Source organism: Ovis canadensis, chromosome 22 (assembly GCF_042477335.2).
Source record: "Ovis canadensis isolate MfBH-ARS-UI-01 breed Bighorn chromosome 22, ARS-UI_OviCan_v2, whole genome shotgun sequence".
NCBI classification, from domain to species: Eukaryota; Metazoa; Chordata; class Mammalia; order Artiodactyla; family Bovidae; genus Ovis; species Ovis canadensis.
This window is the reverse complement of record NC_091266.1, coordinates 62,096,468-62,116,594: the sequence shown is the minus strand read 5'-3', so window position 1 is coordinate 62,116,594 and position 20,127 is coordinate 62,096,468. Positions and strand designations below refer to the sequence as shown.

At 50.3% G+C, this 20,127-nt stretch overlaps 1 protein-coding gene across 2 annotated transcripts in view; it reads right to left on the bottom strand.

Moving 5' to 3' along the window:
* The window catches only part of DOCK1 (dedicator of cytokinesis 1), a 568,995-nt gene that overhangs the window by 30,025 nt on the left and 518,843 nt on the right, over positions 1-20,127 (bottom strand). For both annotated transcript variants that reach the window (XM_069566865.1, XM_069566866.1), the window contains exons 39-46: positions 16,727-16,816; positions 15,625-15,729; positions 9,220-9,361; positions 9,038-9,116; positions 7,418-7,502; positions 3,864-3,950; positions 1,184-1,360; positions 115-198 (exon numbers count right to left, since the gene is read on the bottom strand). In XM_069566865.1, the coding sequence (XP_069422966.1) occupies positions 115-198; positions 1,184-1,360; positions 3,864-3,950; positions 7,418-7,502; positions 9,038-9,116; positions 9,220-9,361; positions 15,625-15,729; positions 16,727-16,816 (849 nt within the window). The remainder of the gene's footprint in view (positions 1-114; positions 199-1,183; positions 1,361-3,863; positions 3,951-7,417; positions 7,503-9,037; positions 9,117-9,219; positions 9,362-15,624; positions 15,730-16,726; positions 16,817-20,127) is intronic.

The window sequence follows — 20,127 nt, the reverse complement described above, 5'->3', positions numbered from 1 at the left end:
CACGGTTGTGTGTACTTCGTGGCGGCTGGCAGGTGTGCTAAGGAGGCCCATAGGGATCTGGTCCCAGGCTCCACTTTCCCCACCCCGACCCTGCAGCTGCCGTGAGACGTTTACCTGCCAAGCAATCAGGTCCTTGAGCTTCTCGATCTTTTCGTGGGCCTCGGGGTGCTCCTGCAGGTACCGCTCGGTGAAGAAAGCCTGGTGGGGACAGAGAGAGTGGCTGAGCCCACCAACATACCCCGGCCGCAGGCAGTTTGGCACATCTGGAGTTCCCCAGGCCCGGGGAGAGAGCCGCGTGGAACGCAGGACCACAGCCCTGCTGTCACCAGGCTCACGTCCCCCCTGGTGGGGCCCTCTCCACCAAAACATTCGGGAAGGTCAATACAACCTAAGAACTCTGTTCACTCACTGTGGAGGCCCTGTTCACAGAGCCCAGCAAGGCTGCTGCTGACTGGCCCCCCGCAACCCCCAGCTCAGGTCATGGGCAGCAGCCCCCAGCTGCTCCCGGGCTGTGATCATCAGCCGGGCCTGCTCTGCACCTGAGGATGGCTGGGCCGCAGCACCACCTCCCTGTCCCCTCACAGCCCACCTTCGGGCAGCACCCTTCCTGCCTTGGTTTCCCCTTAGTCTAGACCAGGGGGGCTAGTGAACCCCTCCTGTGAAGAGCCTCAACTCTGCAGCCGTTGTATCCGGAAGACGGCTTCGGACACTAAGAAGCGGATGGCCACGGCCACATTGCAAACTCCATGTACAAAATCAGGCGGACCCTGTGTCTAGATCACCAGCCCATGACCTTCAACTTCGGCTCCATCTTACTATTTTTCCAGAGAGATCAGCTGGCTGTCCCCACTGCACCAGTCCCCCAGCTGCTCTAAATATTCTAATGCCGTTGTCTTCCACTACAACTGTATATTGTGGTCTTTAATAACTCCAGCTCTCTGGACAGTCAGGCGGGTCACTCTCCATCAGCACAGCCCGGTAGGGGAGTGGGGACAATGTCCAGGCCAGCCATGCCTGGGGTGGGGTCTTGACTGCTGGCAGCGGGCAGAAGCTGCCCCCGGGGAGTGGGCCCCGTTTGGCCCACTTCAGTGAGCCCGGCGAGGTCTCCGGGCTTGGAGGTGGGGTTTGGAGCTAGCCTGTTGCTGGGGGCGGGGCTGCAGCTGGAAGCAGGCATGTCACGTGCCTTCTCGTAATTGGCAAAACCTCCCATGACCGCGGGGTCCACAATGCCGTTCAGGAGCATGGAGAGCGGGTTGATGGGAAGGCTGGGGTCGTCTAGGTGCTGCTGTACCATGCTGTTGATCTTGTCATTGGTCAGCTGCATGGTCTCGATGGCGTTCTCCAGGGGGCTGATCTCCACCTGCGGAAGCGGGAGGACAGGGATGACTCGGGCCGGCGGCCCCGCCCCGCCCCGCCCCACCCCGCGGGGGCCCTCGCCCATGCCCCCGGCACCTCGCCAGAGGAAGGGCATCCAGACTGTGACCCGGGCTTCCTACTCCCTGTGTACGTTTCCTTCCAGCGGATCTTCGGGGCAAGGTCTCTCATCACCCAACAAGAGGAGCTGGGCGTGTGAGCGTCTTTACACGCTTCCACTGACCCGGTCCCCACATGCAAAGTCCAAAGGCACGATGCAAGGTCAGCTTGTCCCGGGGCGCGTGCGCACATGCTCATCTGCATACATGTGTGTGCAGGCATGTGTGTGCACGCATGGTCGTCCCAGGAAAACACAGCCCTGAGTGGTGCTTGAATACAGCTGCTTCACAGATGAGGGCTTTTAGCCATGGTCTTGTCCGCTGCTTGTTTTAAGGAATCTGGAGCAATCTGTCCTGTCCCTGAGGCAGGAGGTCTGGGCGCTTTGTAAGACCCCCTGGACCTGCTTGGTTCGAGAAGTTGGGGGAGGGGTAGAGAGGTCCCACCACAGTCTCCACCTGTGATCATGTGCCCTCCAGGGAATAAAAGAGCTCGCCCAGCGCCGGGGGCACAGCTTCAGTTGGATCTCACAGGCCTCCCTTGCAAACCTGATACCAGTCAGCAGGACCTTCAGGGCAGGAGGCAGGGCAGTCCACCTCAGGCCCACCTCTGCCCAAACTGCCAAGGCCCTTTTTTCACTGGAGGCCCTGCAGGGCTCTGTGATGCTCAGCCCCGCCCTCCTCTCTGGCTCAGCTCTAACTGCCAGGAGAATGTGACTGGCTTTAAAACAGTAACACCACCTTCACGCTGGGTCTCCCTCCAATAGACCCAAGGCTGGGCCCCTGAGCCACATCCAGGGGTGACCTCAATGTAAGATAAACTGGTCCTTGCCCTCCCCAAGGCCAGTGTGCTGGGGCCCCCTTCCTGTGCCAGGGACCCAAGGGTGTCTTTAGCAAATGGCAAAGAAGAGCAGCCTGTTTTCTTCTTGCTCCAGCCCCTGGGGGCTGTCTGAGAGGCAGAGGGAGGGATGGAGGTGCAGAGACACTCAGAGAACAGTTCTGCTCATGGCTAGATCCCAGAACGACACCCTCAGCTGCTAGGCAGGAAGCCCCTGCTTGTCAAAGAACGGTGTCCTAGATTCATCAAACCAAGAGGGTCAGCTGCTGCCCACACCGTATCCCATGCTGGTCTGTCCTGGGAGGCAGACCCTCGGCAAGAGGGGCCCGTGGTATTGACAGCGGGATTATTTCAGTCATGCTATCCGGGGATTATCCAGCTTCCAGCCCTCTTAGTTCACTAAAAAAAGGGCCAACACAGCCCATGGCAGAACCATATCCTTACAGAAAATCAGGGATTGCCTCTCTCCACCTCGAGCTGTTAAGCGCCTTCCTTGCACACCCTGGCTGGCTTGCGGAATCCCCGATTACAAACGGCTTATGGGCAGAGGCTCATTAGGAAGATAGGATTGTGCCTGTTTATGGAAGGGCCTCCTGGTTCATCTCCCACCCACGTACATCACCAGCTCCAAACGGTGCCAGCAAAGGCTTGCGTTTCTGCCACCTGCCACGCGTCTCCTGAGCCTTTTTCAGCTCAGGGCCCGCCAGGTGGCTATAGGGGCACAGAGCCCTAGGGCAGGCTTCAGAGCAGGAGGAGAGGGCGCTGGGGTTTGGGGAAGGGGAAGTGGCTGACCACAGGCATACTCAGCCAGAGGCCCAGAGCTCAGGTGGCGAGGACAAAGGTCAAGAGTGGAACCAAGGCTGGGTGCAGCCATAAGGTCTTAGGATGAATCAGGAGCATCCAAGGGGCCTCATGGTAAACTGAACGGTGAGAACCACCCTTCTGGCTAAGATTCTGCCAGGCAGATATCCAAGGCACTGAGGCACAGGGCGAAGTGTGCATATTCTAATCAGATCATTCCATACCGGCAGTTGTCAGCATGCTGCTGCTGCACAAGAACCTTTGGCCCAACTCTGGTTCCTGTCATTAAAACTGTCCAATAGTAAGGCTTAGCTGATGAGATGCGAGTCATTCTTACTTTAAAAAGTGTGGGCGGCGGGGAGAGTATATTTGAAATGAGCAAGTACTATTAATCAAGTTGTTTGTCATGTAAATGACAATAAGACCATCAGGAAGAAAGATCTTAAAAAGGGTATATGAATTGGAATTTGTCTTAAACTTTTCACTTTGTTAGCAGAAAGAACTGTCAAAACAGCACAGTGAAGGCTGTGTTTAAATATTTTGTAAGAAGAGATGAAATCTTAATTCTCTGGTTTTCGTCTACATTAGAGGTGGCTGTGATTACAGCATGTCCACTGTGGTATCTGTGGGCAGGGAGAGAGATTCTGGGTTGCTAAGCCTGACGTGGTGTCTGCAGGGTGGGACAGGCCCCGGGAAGAGGCTGGGTCGGACCGCAGCAGAGGGTGACGGGCAGGCTTTCTGCAGGGTGTCCTTACCATAAAAACAGACTTGACCTCAAACCACCTCAGGATGCCAGGCAGCTTATACGCAGTGGTATAAATGGTCCTCTCGATCCACATATTCTGCAAAGGGAACACAGACCCACGGTGCTTAGAAGAAGGATGTTGCAGGCGGCTGACAGCTTCTGCCCTCGGGGGGATCTGCTAGGCTCTGGGAGGCAAGGTCACCGGCCACCCAGGGAACACCTCACGCTCTGCTGAAGCCAGACCATCACACACGACATGTGGTCCCCTGTGCCCTGGCCAACGGCCCCCACTTCCCTGGTATTTGGAAAAGAAAAATATAACAGAAGAGTCAGGAAGAATTTTCTGCACCCAAACAGGGGAGGCTCCCTCTGAGTGAGCAGATTTTTGGAAAGGCTCTGATGAGTTTAACGTTAGCCTTATTGAGTGTTCAAAAGAAACCCAAGGATGCAAATCCATTGAGGAAGATGGGGCTTCGTAAAAGTGATGTCTCACATTCTAATAAAATCAGTTAGCATTTTAATGATTTTTTTCTTTGTATAACATATATTTACGTCAGAAAATAAAGATATGGAAATAGAAGGCAGAAAAAGGAAATGGCAGCCCACTCCAGCATTCCTGCCTGGGGAATCCCATGGCAGAGGAGCCTGGCGGGTACAGTCCATGGGGTTGCAACAGTTGGACATGACTTAGCAACCAAACCACCACCATCACCACCCAGAGATGACAACCTAAACTTTTACTATCTATTGTTAAGCGTACTTATTAAGCATTCATAAATGTGTATATGTGTATTTTCAGTGAAAATACCATTTAAGAATCTGCAATCTTCCTAAAGAAGTTTCCTAGGTGACACAGTAGTAAAGACTCTGCCTGCCAATGCAGGAGATGCAGGTTTGATGCCTGGGTCAGAAAGATCCCTTGGAGCAGGAAATGACAGCCCATTCCAGCATTCTTGCCAGGAAAATCCCATGGACAGAGGAGCCTGGAGGGTTACAGTCCATGAGATCACAAAGAGTAGGCTACAACAGAGCGCGCGCGCACGCACGCACGCACGCACACACACACACACACACACACAAGCTTGCACACACTTCCTGAAATGGTACATCTCAGATTGAGGGAAATGTATATAAGCTGATACACATAATTCCACCTCTGTCCCGTGGCTGCCCTGAACTCCACTGCGGAGTAAACAGTGACCCTTCCATCCCGCCCCCTGCTGCAGGATGTTGAGCTGGTGGTGGCCTTTGCCAGCGAAAGCTCCCAGTAATAGAGAATCACTGAGTCTGTCCAAGTGGTCCAGATACACAGAGACGGCATAATGCAGTGGCAGCATTTCCAGAAAACTAGGCTAGAACTTGGAAAGCATTCTCCCCAGACCTCAGACTGCTGGGGAGGGGAAGGAGCAGGCCCTGGTGCCCCCAGACACAGGCTCCTGCTGCCCCCAGGGGCTGGCAGTCAGGGGCCGGTCTGGAGACAGCAGTCTGCACGTTCGGAGCTGCCTGCAGCCAAAGCTCATTATTCTCCTCCCCAACGCCTCAAGCCAGCACCCTCCTAGGGGCCTTCAGGCTCCACACTGACTCCTCTCAGCCTTCGTCCTCTTCTTCTCTGGCCATGGGTTCCAGAAAGTCATCCCCTGGCCATGTTTGGATGCCCTGAGCTGCTCTGAACTCCCCGGCTGGCCTGGTGGGGCAGTACGTAGACTCCCCACCTCGGGCCCCAGCCTGGCTTCCTGCAGCCACCAAACCTGCATGCTTATCTGGAAGCCAGGAGCTTTGTCAGGCCCATGAAGGACTAAACCCCGTGGCTTCTGAAAGCCTCATCTGCGTGTGAGAGGACCTAATGGGGCCATTATGGGATTTCAGGGCCATTTAGAAAAAGCCCGGCTCTGAGGCTTAGCGCAGCCCCAGTGTCAGGAGCCGAGGTTATTCTTAGCTCTGCTCCAACGGCTGCACGCTCGTCGGCAATTTGCCTGACCTCCTTGTGTCTCTTCCTTCACAGTATGAAAACCTACATGGCTGTGAGATGTGAGACGCGTGAGGGAAATTCAAGGAGGGCCCGTACATTCTGCCTGGAGGATGCTACATCACGGATCGAGTTACTGCTGAGATGATCAGAGCAGAGATTTCCGTAAAGCCCGGCCCTGGCCTGGGGGAATGGGAGCAGACCTGTCCCTCTTCCCATCACAGACGATGCCACAGTGAAACCCATCACCAAACAGGAGCAGGAAGCCACAGCAACCAAGAAAGAGGGGACTGACAGGGTTTGAAACAACCAGTGTTGACACGGGGGGGCTGCCTTAGAATTTCCCGATTCTGAGCTCCTGATTGACACACAGAGGAAGCTGGGCTGGGGGAGGAAAGGGGCTTTCAGGAGCTGTGGCTAGAGGCCCACAGGTGTGGCCCTGAGGATGGAAAGATCACAGGAAACAGGGAACGTGGTGGAAGCTTTGCTGACAGCGCTCTGAGCTGCCCTTTGAGTCAGCAGGCGCTACTTCAGCTTTGTCCTCCTGCACCCCCAGATACCTGCAGGCAAGGCGCCTGCCAGGGGTCCTCAAAGCAAATGCTGCCTTGAAATGTGGGCCAATCTAGGGATTTCCAGAGGAGGTTTTCAGGGCAGTAAGAGAGAGAAATAATGATATTTTAAACAAACAAACAATGTTTGATTTCATGCCTTTTCAAAATGGAATCCATTAAACTGGTTGTGCATGTATTTTATTTCTATTTGTTTTTTGTTTGTTGTTTGTTTTTTCGGCTGCACTGGGCAGCATGCAGGATCTTAGTTCCCCGATCAGGGATGGAACCCCGTGTCTCCTGCATTGGGGGTCCAGAGTTTTAACCACTGGACTTCCAGGCCAGTCCCTGTGCCTATATATGTTTTTAAAAGGCTGCAGGAACCTGTGTTATATTTCCAGGTCTCTGATGCAGTGTTTTTAACAAGGCACAGACGTTTAGCAACGTGTGGAAACATTTGTGATTGACTGTCATACCTGGGAGATTGCACCTTGCACCCCGTGGGTGGAAGCTGAGGATGCAGTTAAACATCCCTCGAGGCTCAGGACGGTCCCAGGCCTTTGCTCAGCTGCCCAGGGGCACCCCGCTCTGGCATGTGGTGCCAGAGTGAAGTTCAGGCTGGGCACTGCAGAGTGAGCAGAACTCTCCTCCAGGCTGCGTGCCCGAACAGCAGAAAGCCACGTAAGCACACGGTGCCTCCGTGAACTTCTTTATAACAGAGATACCAGCACCTGCTCCAGGACTCAGAGCCCAGAGAGAGGCTCAGGTACACGCGGGAGGGAGTTGAGTGTGCTCTGAGCGCAGGAAGACTCTAAAAGTGCCAGTCACCTTCTTACAGCATCACAGGGACCTTGGTGACAGCGTCTGTGTAATGGTCATCATTGCACTGAATTTGGAGGGGTCAAATGTCAGGATCTCTGTGCATAACACACACAGGCATCAAACCCTGCATTGTGGGATCTCTGAGGACATGCTTTTTTTTTTTTTGACGGGCAGTTTTTGAATGGTGGTATGAGGTTGGGGGGAGGGAGGCCATTTTTGCTTTTTTACCGCAAATTCGTTGTCTGGGTTTTTCTCTCCCTTGCGGATCGGACGAGAATATTCAAATCGCTGGACTTCGTTGACTCTGTAGAAACTGCAGAGACAGGGACATCATTAGCTGCTTCACCAGAGAAGCGGCCAATTTGCTTTTAGCCCTGGGCTCTCGTCTCCCTACACGTCACTGCATCTCTTAAACACCTCCAACCTTGACCTAGAGCGGTAGCTGGGCTGTTGCTCCCCACCAGCCTCACAGGAGAGATGTTGGCAGGTGGAAAAATTACCTTGGATTCTTTGCCTCATCTCTGTCCCTGCCAACGCTCAGGGGAGAAGAGATGCTGAGTAAGAGTGAAACGGGCAAAAACTGAGGAAAGGTGAGGCAAAGGAGAGAGGAAATAAAAAACAAAACAAACCTTTGTTCTTCATTCTTGTGTTTGTTATTTGAAAGTTTTAATTCATGCATCAATAATCAATGTATTAAATAATTTACTAAGCTTATTGAACTTCTAAGAATGCATCCTGATTATGTTTTAAAGGTTTTGTATATTTTAACTGCAGATCTACGGAAGGCAGATTCTGCAACCACCAAGGGTGGCAGACGCGGATGGACAGTTGGCCTTTCTCCCGTGGGGAGGAGGTGGGTTTCACGCACACCCCAGAGGCAGGCTGGGAGGCTTACTCATCTGCCTGCTCTGAAACACAGGTGGGCATTCCACCCCAAAGGGAAATACAGGAGCGTGTCCATGGTTCACTATCACTTAATGCCTCTGTGAGAAAAACATATGTTGCAAACTTAAAAATCTAAGCTTCATTCCTCAAAAAGTCGAGTCCTGCTTTATTCCCCATGTTTGCTGAAGAAAGGTTAAAGAAATGGTAGTGAATTTTGCAGAAGAACCCAACCTGCCAAACTGCAGGATGTAAAACAGCATGTCCTGTGCATTAGTTGGCCATCAATGAGGTTACTTTTTTCCAGCAGAACAAGGATCAAGTAGAAAAAGAAACCCTTCACATCACAGAGACGTCTAGGGTATGTGTTTCTACACTGCTGCTAAGTTAGGGGCAGTTCAATGCAGACACATACAGTCTCACTCAGATTCGGACACCTGGCCTGTGAGTTTGAAAATCCACCTCTGAGTCCCATATTATGGAATCACCCTGCAGTAGAGGGGAAGGGTCTCTTCACCCGGCACCTGGTTCTCCATCAGGAGTGTATGTCTGAATCCCTTTGCCTGCCTTCTGGGATCCAAACACTCAGGCCACCATGCAGGTACACAGACTCAGATCTCAGGCTGTGGGGCGGGGCCTGTGCCCTGGAGAAAAAGTCTAAGGGGGGGTCTCTCACCTGGTGGGTCAAAAGGAGACTGGAGTACGCCCTCCTTCCCCTGACTCTCCTTGTCTCAGTCCCAGGTAAGGGATGGCTTCCCACCCTCCCAGCCACACTTGTTAACAACATCTGCCTTCCCTACTTTGATGCTGAAGAAAATTAGCTTCCCCTGCTTTTCAAAGTAAACAGAGCATCTGAAAAGTTCATCAAAGGCTGACATACATCCTTCCACAGGTGAAGTTATGAAGAAGAGATCTGTGTACGCCTCTTACCACCCTCCTGTTGGGTCAGGGAAATGGGTTGATTACCTTACAATCTGCTCTGACACGGGCCTATGAAATTTAGGAGGCAGATCAAGTTTGGGCTTTACTGTGAAGCACTGAATATCTGAAGGTCAAATGTTAAGGTCATCAACCCCACGTACACCCAACCATCTGAACCAATGGCTTGGCCATCATTTTCTATCCCATGTGGTTGTCTAAAAGGATACATTGGCCGGGAGAGTTTTTAATGTCGTCGCCTGGTGGAGACGTTGTCTTCATCTTCTCAGCGTTTGGAAACTGAGTCAGTAGCCGAGCTTCAAAATCCTCTCGACGTTCATATTCTTTCCCTCGATAAATGAACACTTTCCCCTGCAAACAATGACAAGCATTAAATGACCCCCCAGGGATTGGGCCAGGAAAAGTGCACACATAATTGCATTGATCTCCAGAATGGGCTGGACAGTGTTTTAAGTGTCACTGAATCAAAGAACAGCTTGTAATTGCAGGGGTCTTACTAATCAAGAACTCGGGAACAGAAGACAGGTTAAGTGGATACTGTTGAAGAAGCACTAAACACAACATTATTGAAGTCTAGTTACACACTTCAGCCTTAACAGCAGTAATCAATTGACACAATCATGAAAAACCAAGTGAGTGATTAGCGTCCAAATCCTAGCGGGCAGGAAACGGTCAGACGGGATAAAGGCACTCCTGCAAATGGAGAATGGGGTCCATATCTTCTTCTTCTTGTTTCCAGGTGGTGGTTGTTGTTGCTGTTGTTCAGTCACTCAGTCGTGTCCGACTCTCTGTGATCCCGTGGACTGCAGCGTACCAGGCTTCCGGTCCTTCACCATTTCCCGGAGCTTGCTCAAACTCTTGTCCACTGTGTTGATGATATCATCCAATCATCTCATCCTCTGTCGCCCCCTTCTCCTCCTGCTTTCAATCTTTCCCAGCATCAGAATCTCTTCCAATGAGTTGGTCTTGGCATCAGGTGCACAAAATATTGGAGCTTCAGCTTCAGCATCAGTCCTTCCAATGAATATTTAGGACTGATTTCCTTTAGGACGGACTGGTTGGATCAGTTTGCAGTCCAAGGAACTCTTAAGAGTCTTCTCCAGCACTACAATTTGAAAGCACTGATTCTTTGGCGCTCAACCTTCTTTATGGTCCAACTCTCACATCCGTACATGACTACTGGAAAAACCATAGTTTTGACTATATGGACCTCTGTCGGCAAGGTGATGTCTCTGCTTCCATAAGCAGTTTTCATTTTGCCAGAGAATTAGGAGAGAGCATGAAGTTAAGGTGGGGCCTTGGAGCCTGAGCATGACTTTCCAAGCTGACTCCTATAGGTCACTGCCAGGAGATGAGCAGAACCCAAGGGACAGGGGTCCAGACAAAGCAGAGAAGCCCAAGGTTCCTGGTGCTGAGAGGCTCTCATATGAGCAGCTCTGAGGAGTTTTTCAGGTTTTGGGGCTCAAATGGGACCCAAGACCCTCCTGTGGCGTCCCAAACGATAACAAACAAGGGGCAGAACCCTCTCCAGTCTGCTGACCGGAACCCGCCGTGCGAGGGCTTGTCTCAGCCTGACCCAGCAGCGGGCCCCCCGTGAATTGTGGACGTGCTTCCTGTCCGAGGCTGCTCAGCGAAGCTGGTTGGTCCTGGGCCCGGGCACCCAGCACAGCACTGGAGCTGCGCCCGGCCTTGCTCTGCGGCTCTCTGCTGTTGTGAACAGTAAGGGAGTCACGCCGGTGTCACCCAGCTGGTCGGCAAGGTTCCTGCCTCTGCCCAGAGAGCCCGCAGCTGGGCCGAGTCTACTTCCTATGTAATGACCTCAGGAAATGAATGCCCTTCCTTGACTTAATAAAAGTCAAAGGGAAAAAAAAGTCCAGTGGGTGGTGGCTGGACTCCCCTCACTGAAAGTTTGGAGCTGTCTTATGGACAATATTCCATCAACGACAGAGCAGAGCATGTAGCGTTCTCCTCCCAAAGACTGAGTTTGGTCCCTCTCCAAGGCCACGTCTGTCACCTCCGTAAATTCTGAAGAGTCCACCTAGGGGTTGTTTCGGCTGGAGACCTTGAGGTGGGTGACCGGGAAGCCCTTCTCTCCGCTCAGGCTGCCTCGTTGAGACCTGTCTGCTGACACAGTCACTCTGTAAGTATGTCAGTAAGGAAAGTTCTGGTTCCAAGAAAAACAGGTCTCTATACCTTCACAGATTCAACATGGGTATTCCGAGCAGTAACTGAGTCATGAAAAAAGGTGTTAACGGGTAGCATGATGCTACAGCTCCAGAAGGTTCCTGAATTTTCCCCTCCCCACCCATCTGGCCCCATCTGAGGGTGGTCTCAACATCACCAACTGCAACAAGGAAGGAACCATGAGCAGAAGCCACAAGGCTCGAGGAACCAGAGGCTGGGGGCTCTTGGTTCTCCTCCCTGGACTTGGTTGTTGCTTCCATCAGGGATTGTCGGGCAAGAGGCTCCAGGCCGGCTGGTCAGGAGTTAGGGGCAGCCTTGTCATCTGCCCTGACCCTGGAGGGACACCAGTGTGGAGGAGGGGAGGAGGGAGGGGGTGGGGAGGGGAGGAAGGGGGTGGGGATGAGGGGGAAGAGAAGACAGACAGACCAACAGTTGGATCCTGCGGTCTCAGCTCAAAGTCAAAATAAAATCTGTCTAAAAAAAAAACAAAAAATAGAGCTCCTATGAGGCTCCATTTTTCCCCTTCCCCTAGTCCAAAGTTATTCTGAGTCCTTTTAAATCACAAAAGAGGGAACAATTTAAAAATTGAATGCTTTTTTTCCCACTTTGTGCTTAGGTATGTCTTAACACACCCATTACAAGAGAAAAATGTTCTCTTTTCTCTAAAAAAATAATTTCAAGTAGAAACCAAAGTAATACGTAGTCTTAATTAGAAATATAAATACACAGCATGAGCATCTTTTAAGGCTATAAAAAGGCAAACATTTCAAAAATTCAGGATGATTTAATGTATAACAGGCTAGGACAAAACTAGCATGCATTTATTAGGCTTTACACTCGAAGGGAGACGTAATAATAAAAGTGTATATAAAGGCTTTAATAGAAAAACACTAGTGAGTTATAGATGGAAACACTAACAACATTTTCTAGAAACATCAATTACTTTGCATTCTGAAGTGTTCCCTTCAAGCCTGAAAAGAGGAGGGCAGTGTAGGTATAGTCAAAGATATTTATTCCTTGTAAGAACCATAAATATTAATATAAATGCAAAAAGCTCCACATGTGATCAGTTCTGAAAGAAACACAAAGGGGAGAGCCAGCAAGTCAGTCCTCTGAGGCTGCGCCCCCAGCGCCACCCGAAGCAGACAAATATCCTGCCCCCTTTCTTGGAACTGCCAATGGCATCGTCAGATCGACCCCGGACAGGTAGCCTGTGAAGTATAATAAACACATTGCTGTAGCCCCACAAAACCAGCCGGGTGTGGCGGGAAAGTCAGTTCAACGTTAATCAAGCCCTTTAAGCTAGTTATTCCTGCTCTGCATCGTCCTTTCGACGGGCAGGTGACCCCGTGTGGTCCCTGGAGCATGGGTCTCACGCACCCTCCCAGGAAATCCCTGGCATCAGCTGGCTTGGGGACCGAGAGGTGCTCAGCCCACAGGGTTGCCAGGTCAGGACGCTGAGACAGAGTGTGGTGGCCTTAAGTCCTAGCAGTGTCCACAGAGGGCAGCACACACTCCACACCCAGCACCGCTCAGCTCAGCGGGATGCAGGGCTTGTCTCTCCCTCTCGATCTTTCTTAGACACACACACAGAGGTATATGTACAGATTCATACACCTTAAAGCCTCATTAATTAAATTAATTAGTTAAAGATTGGCTTTTAGCTTAATGCTGAAATCTTCTTAATTCAGGGCTATAACCAAACATCTTTTATTCATTCTTTGGAAGGGAGGACTTTCTCCAGAATCTGAGTTTCTAATCAACCACTCTCTTCAGTGTTCATGGCCAGAGCTGCATGACCAAGACTTCGGGGTCAAGGAGAGAATGACAGGGAGCGACAGGGACAGCCCAGATGCCCCAGGCACCCAGCCAGGACCCTGCGTGTGTGGATCAACTGACAGGTCACCTCCTGGAGCAGGTCAGTCCTGCACGGGCCACCTGCTGATATTTCTATAAAGAATGACAGGTTTTCAGCAAGTAAGTCCCTTTTGCTGGTGCCAGTGTGAAGGGATATCTTATACCCTCAGGGACACCTAGGGGTTCGGAAACGCTGGGGCCAAAGAAACACACGTTTGAGGCTGGGAGAGTCTCCTAGCTGGATCTACCTGCCCCAGACATCTGGGAGATCTGCCTGCCCCAGACATCTGGGAGATCTGCCTGCCCCAGACGTCTGGGAGATCTGCCTGCCCCAGACGTCTGGGAGATCTGCCTGCCCCAGACGTCTGGGAGATCTGCCTGCCCCAGACGTCTGGGAGATCTGCCTGCCCCAGACGTCTGGGAGATCTGCCTGCCCCAGACAGGTGTGCCCTGGGTACAGTGCCTGCTTCCCTAAAACCAGAAGGATCAAGCATGGGCTCAAAGGAAGACAGAAAACCAGGTGCCATTAAAAAAAAAAAAAAAAGCGTAAGAAATGACAGGCAGACACGGTCAATGGCATCCAAGAAAGCGTTTTTGAGAAACTCTTAACTATTGTATTGGGCTCTTTTTTCTTCCCTTTTTTTTTTTTTTTCTATTTGAGAGACTGTTTCCATCTCTGGGTTGCAAAGATCCCCTGGAGATGGAAATGGCAACCCTCTCCAGTACTTTTGCCTGGGGAATCCCACGGACAGAGGCGTCTGGCGGGGCAGGGTGGGGGCGGGTCTACCACCCATGGGGGTCACAGAGAGTCATACACAGCTCAGTGACTAAACCACCAGCACCAAGCAACTGTATTACCAGGCGGCTGCTGCTGCTGCTAAGTCGCTCCAGTCGTGTCCGACTCTGTGCGACCCCACAGACGGCAGCCCACCAGGCTCCGCTGTCCCCGGGATTCTCCAGACAAGAACACTGGAGTGGGTTGCCATTTCCTTCTCCAATGCATGAAAGTGAAAAGTGAAAGGGAAGTCGTTCAGTCATATCCGACTCTTCACAACCCCATGGACTGCAGCCCACCAGGCTCCTCCGCCCATGGGATTTTCCAGGCAAGAGTACTGGAGTGGCACCTTCTCCGAGGCAGCATTTGTTTACAAGATTTCTGGGCTAAAGATTATTGGGTGATTTGACTGATGATCACACTATTTCTTCAATCATGTCAAAGAGAACATGCTTGTCTCAGGGATGGAGTGTGATTCCGAGTTTCCAGCACTGGAAATTCATTGCCAGTTTCTCATATACTTTAAAATATACATGCTTGGAAATTCCCTGGCGATCCAAGGGTTAGGGCTCTGTACTCCCACTGCTAAGGACCCAGGTCCGATTCCTGGCCAAGGATCCAAGATCCCACAAGCCACACAGCCAAAAGAAGAAACAAAAATACATACGTTCGTAGCAGCATTATTCATATCAGCCCAGACAAAGTCTGCCAAGGACGAGTGGATAAACAAAACGTGGTGCGTCGACATGAGGGGATATTACTCTTCCATAAGAAGGAATGAAGTTTTTGATACACACTACCTCGTGGATCAGCCTTGGAGACATTATGCTAAGGGAAGTGAGCCAAACACAAAGGACACGTTTTATACGAATCCACTTAAATGAGGTCCATAGAATCAAGTAAATTCTGAGACAGAAAGTAAGGTCTGGGGTGGGTGGGGAGGAGAGATGGGGAAATTATTGTTTACTGGGATCAGAGTTCCAGGTTCAGAAGGTGAAAATAATCTGGAGATGGGTGGTGGGAACCGTTGTACAACAGGCTAAATATATTTAACGCCACTGAACTGTACACTTAAAGACAGTGAAGACGGTAACTTCTATGTTATGCATTGCTGTCCTTGAGTTGCTCAGTCATGTCTGACTCTTTGTGACCCCATGGACTATAGCCCATCAGGCTCCTCTGTCCATGGGATTCTCCAGACAAGAATACTGGAGAGTGGGTTGTCATTTCCTTCTCCAGGGGATCTTCCCGACCCAGGGATTGAATCTGCGTCTCCTGCATTGGGAGGTAGATTCTTGCCCACTGAGCCACCAGGGAAGCCCTATGTTACGTGTTTCTCACTATAAAATATACATAAATATACATAAATATTTTTAAAATATACATAAATCTCTGACGAAGAGCTCAGAGATTGCATATAATCTCTGAGCTTATATGCAATAAAAAAAAAAACAACACATTATCAGCCCCTCTCCGGCAACCTGAGCCAAGTACAGAGGTGTGAAAATAGCTCAGCCGGTAAAGAATCTGCCTGTAGTGCAGGAGACTCGGGTTCGATCCCTGGGTCAGGAAGATCCCCTGGAGGAGGAAATGACAAACCACTCCAGTACCCTTGCCTGGAAAATCCCATGGACAGAGGAGCCTGGTGGGCCGCAGTCCGTGGGTTGCAAAGAGTCAGACATGACTGAGCGACTTCACTGAGAGTCGCACTTGAGAGGCAAACCAAATCCTCAGAAAGAGGAGGCGCTGGCTGCCCAGGGAGCAATGGTGGCCCAATCCAAACAGAGCCCAGAGTTACCCGAAGGAAGGTGGGGAATCCTTGTCCGTAGTATCCGACGGCAAAGTAGTCAGGCTTGGGACGAATCACCTTGACGATGTTTTCATAAAACTGAGCCTGTTTCTTCTGAAAAGAAGAGAAGAAATGCATTTCAGATTTGAATGGAGTATCTGAGCATCCATGTGTCTGGATTCTTCCAACTTTGGCAATTCTAGGGGGTGGGAGGGGGAGAAGGTGGGGGAGCGCGATGCGGGCGTGGAATTTAATCTCACCACGAAGCTTTGACAGTACTTTCCATTCATCGCCCAGCATTCAGCAGGTGAATTTGACCAGAAAGCCAAATTCAGCAACTGGCTGTGATTTACAGGTATTTTCATCGCCAAAGAGGTGCCAGAGAGATGGCTTTTGTTCTGATTCAATGTCCGGTCTTTAGTATTTTTGAAACATGGTATCAGTCAGATAATGGGATACATTAGGAAAGGATTTAAAAGGGCAGAGTTCTGTCCCACATTCATGACACACATTACAAGATCGTTAAGTCGATCTGCTGGATACAAAAACCATTCAGCAGAGAAAGTAGTAATTAGAAGCTGGTAGCTTCTAGGGAAGGACAAAGGGTTGGGCCACCCTCCATCAGTCCTTCATGGAGATGGGCTCAGAGTTGAAACCACTGGAGCCTCCTGGAGACCTCTGAGCTTCCAGACCACTAGACACCTGGGCTTAGCGGTTGTTCACACGCACACCCTTCAGAGGCATCTTTGAGTTTGATGACAAAAGCTCAGTGCAGAATGCTGCTGAGCCAGAATCAACCAGCAAAGAAATCAAAACTGTCCTCCTGGACAAAATGAAGGAGAATCCCGACGTTAAAAGGAAAAGAGGGACTTCCCTGGCGGTCCAGTGGTTAGGACACGTCCATGCTTCCACTGCCGAGGGCATGAGTTCCAACCCTGGTTGGGGAACTAAGCTCTCGCACGCTGCTCAGGGAGGCCAAAGAAATGAATATAAATTAAGTGGCTGTTGCATTAAAAAAAAAAAAAAGAAGAAGAAGAAGGGAAGGAAAATGTTCAGAAGAACAAGTTGGGATTGCTTGTTTTTTTTCAAAGAGAAGGGAAGGAAGACTTACCAGCAATTCGCTGAGCTGTTCATAATCAAACATTTCGTTCTCATACTGTTCTGCCAGCTCCTTGCCCAGGGCGATGGCCTCCTCCCACATCTGTGAGGGAAGAGAGAAAAACAAGGGCAAGAGAAACGCAAACCCGAATCATATGGTCAGAGAGGGAAACAGCAACACTGCCATTCACGATGCAACAAGCTGGAAACACGCCTGCTTAACCTGAAGACGCTGGAAAAATACAGGTCTTTTCTACAGGCTCATGTCCTTTGGCTTAGGCCTCGGTTGACCAGACTGGTCAGCTACTGGCTCATCAATCACACTGGCTGTTGCCCCTGGTCAGAGCAGCCAGCCGGCTGGTCCTGCCCCTCTGGGGGCCGGCCTCTGAGGTCCATCTGCCAGGGCAGCCGTGGAGCCCAGCAGGGAAACCGCTGGGTGAGGCTGAGAGCAGTGTTTCTGCAGAAACCAAGGACCGGATTTTGGTACTTTCCCAAATCATCCCACTTAAAAGAGCTATGCGTTGGTGGTCAGAAAGACAAGGATCTATTTCAACTCTGATTTAAGGCTTGTAAGAAGTTCATGTTATATGGGCAGATACCATTCAGAAAACTAAGATCATGGCATCCAGTCCCATCACTTCATGGCAAATAGATGGGGAAACAGTGTAAACAGTGGCTGACTTTATTTTTCTGGGCTCCAAAATCACTGCAGATGGTGACTGCAGCCATAAAATTAAAAGACACTTGCTCCTTGGAAGAAAAGCTATGACCAACCTAGACAGCATATTAAAAAGCAGAGACATTACGTTGCCAACAAATGTCCATCTACTCAAAGCTATTGTTTTTCCAGTAGTTGTGTGTGGATGTGAGAGTTGGACTATAAAGAAAGCTGAGCGCTGAAGAATTGATGCTTTTGAACTGTGGTGTTGGAAAAGACTCCTGAGAGTCCCTTGGACTGCAAGGAGATCCAACCAGTCCATCCTAAAGGAAATCAGTTTTGAATATTCATTGGAAGGACTGATGTTGATGCTGAAAGTCCAATACTTTGGCCACCTGATGAGAAGAACTGACCCATTTGCAAAGACCCTGATGCTGGGAAAGATTGAAGGTGGGAGGAGAAGGGGACGACAGAGGATGAGATGGTTGGATGGCATCACTGACTCGATGGACGTGAGTTGGAGTAAACTCCAGGAATTGGTGACAGACAGGGAGGCCTGGCGTGCTGCCGTCCATGGAGTCGCAAAGAGTTGGACACAACTGAGCAACTGAACTGAACTGAACCATGAGAATGTAAACCCTGCCATCGTTTTGAATGGGAGAATTTTGAATGATAATAGTTTAAAAGTGGGTTTCCTAATCAGGTAACATTTATTAAAATGCTGGTAAACTTTTGACACATGTGAACTAATTTATTGACACATGAGTTAGGCCTGAATTTCCCTTATTTGGGTAGGGGAAGGAAATAAAATACAGTGGTCTGCTTGAGAACATGGAAAACTTGGAGGGACTGTCTCCTCCAGGAAGCCTTCCTGGATGCCACCCACACTTCTCTGTACTATCACAAGGACCCAGGGTCCCCCTCTTTCAAACCTTTGAGTATTAAAAGTGACAACTACAGACTTAGAATTAGCAAAGTGTCAGACCACCTCACATACTGGGTCCCCAGAGATGAACTGCCCACTTCTCCACTGGAAGTATCCCCATAAGTTAGTAGCACCAGTCATGAAGGCAAGTGATTTCCAGCTTACTCTCTGTCCAGCAAGACACCATCTGCATCGTCTCATTAAAGTGTCACGTCAGGTGGGTGTTATTATTACACTTGTTTTGCAGATAAGGAAGCCTTGGGTCAGACAGGCAAGCTACCTGCTCAAGGGAAGACAGTGGGGTAGACTCATCATTTTCCAAAGTTCCTGCTCTTGATGACCGTCTTAGTTGGAGCTGCTGTAAAAAAATCCCACAAAACAGACACTTCCCTCTCACAATTCTGGAGGCTGGGAAGTTCAAGCTCAAGGTGCAGGCAGATTCAGGTCTTGGTGAGGGTTCTCCTGGCTCACAGACAGTCACCTTTCCACTGCATGCTTGTATGGCCTTAAGCGAGATCTCCTTCCTCTCCTCAAAAGGGTACTAATCCCATCATGGGGGTCCCACCCTCATTATGACCCAATCTAAACACAATGAACCCCCCAGAGCCCGATCTCCAAACACCATCACATGAGGCGGGGGGTCAGGGTTGTTCAACATATGACTTTTGCAGGAATGCAAGCATTCAGCCCATAACAATGACCATCTGCCAGCCCTTCCAGCTGCCCTCCACCCCCTCCTCCTGAAATAGGTTTTCAAGCATGCAAAGCTAGTCCCTAACTCCAGGCTCTCACTCGGAACACAGGGAGCTGGTCCCACACCTGGCATACCCTTGGTGCTGAATCCTCACCTGCCTGCCAGTCTTTGCCTTTTCTTAGCAGAACCACCCGGTCGAGGGCCTTACTTATTACTGAATCACCCAATAGACTTAAAATACTCTTTACACAGCTGCTGCTTAAAGACACCATCTGCTATTTTTGATGAGAAAAAAAGCTATTCCAAAATTGTATTTTAATACTTTGAAAGACATCATAAAGATAAGCTCAGAGGAGAGGAAGATTTCAGAGATAGGACCAGCAGCTAGGAGAGAGAGAAAGTGGCTGAGATGCTCTTTGGAGGACCACATGCCCCTCTCCCCAGAAGCCCCTCCTGGCTCCTCCACCCTGCCAAAGCTCTCACCCTCCGGACGTCTGCACTCTCTGAATGTCTCCAGCTGCTGCTCCACCGCGCTCAGGTCCTTTGCCAGAGTCCCAGCCTCCATCTCTCAGAAGAGGGAGCTTCTCCACTTTTTATGTTTCTTTTAAGCTCCAGTGACCAATTCCTCCCTCAGTACATTTCCATTTCAAAGAAATCATTACCTCTAGTTGCAGTTCTCACTCAGTGGCGAATACACCACTCCCTTAGCTGCCTATAATCTTAGGGCTTCTAATTCACTACTTAATCTGTTTCTAGACAGAGGAGCTGCTTTAGATACCTAGCAAAAGTAATTGTTTTTTTAAAGAAATACAAGTGGAAAAAGAGAACGTTGCTCAGTCACGTCTGGCTCTTCGCGACCCCATGGACTGTAGCCCGCCACGCTCCTCTGTCCATGGAATTTTCCAGGCAAGAGTCCTGGAATGGGTTGCCTTACCTTCTCCAGGATATCTTCCCAACCCAGGGGTCAAACCCACACCTCCTGCATTGCAGACGGATTCTTTCCCATCTGAGCCACGCGGCACAGACACATCTTGAGTAAATATCCAACTCACTCAGGGGTCACACGGTTGTGCTCTTTGTCAGATTTTCTATAAACATATATTCCTCTCCCCACCCCTGCATGTTTTAAAGGCTCCT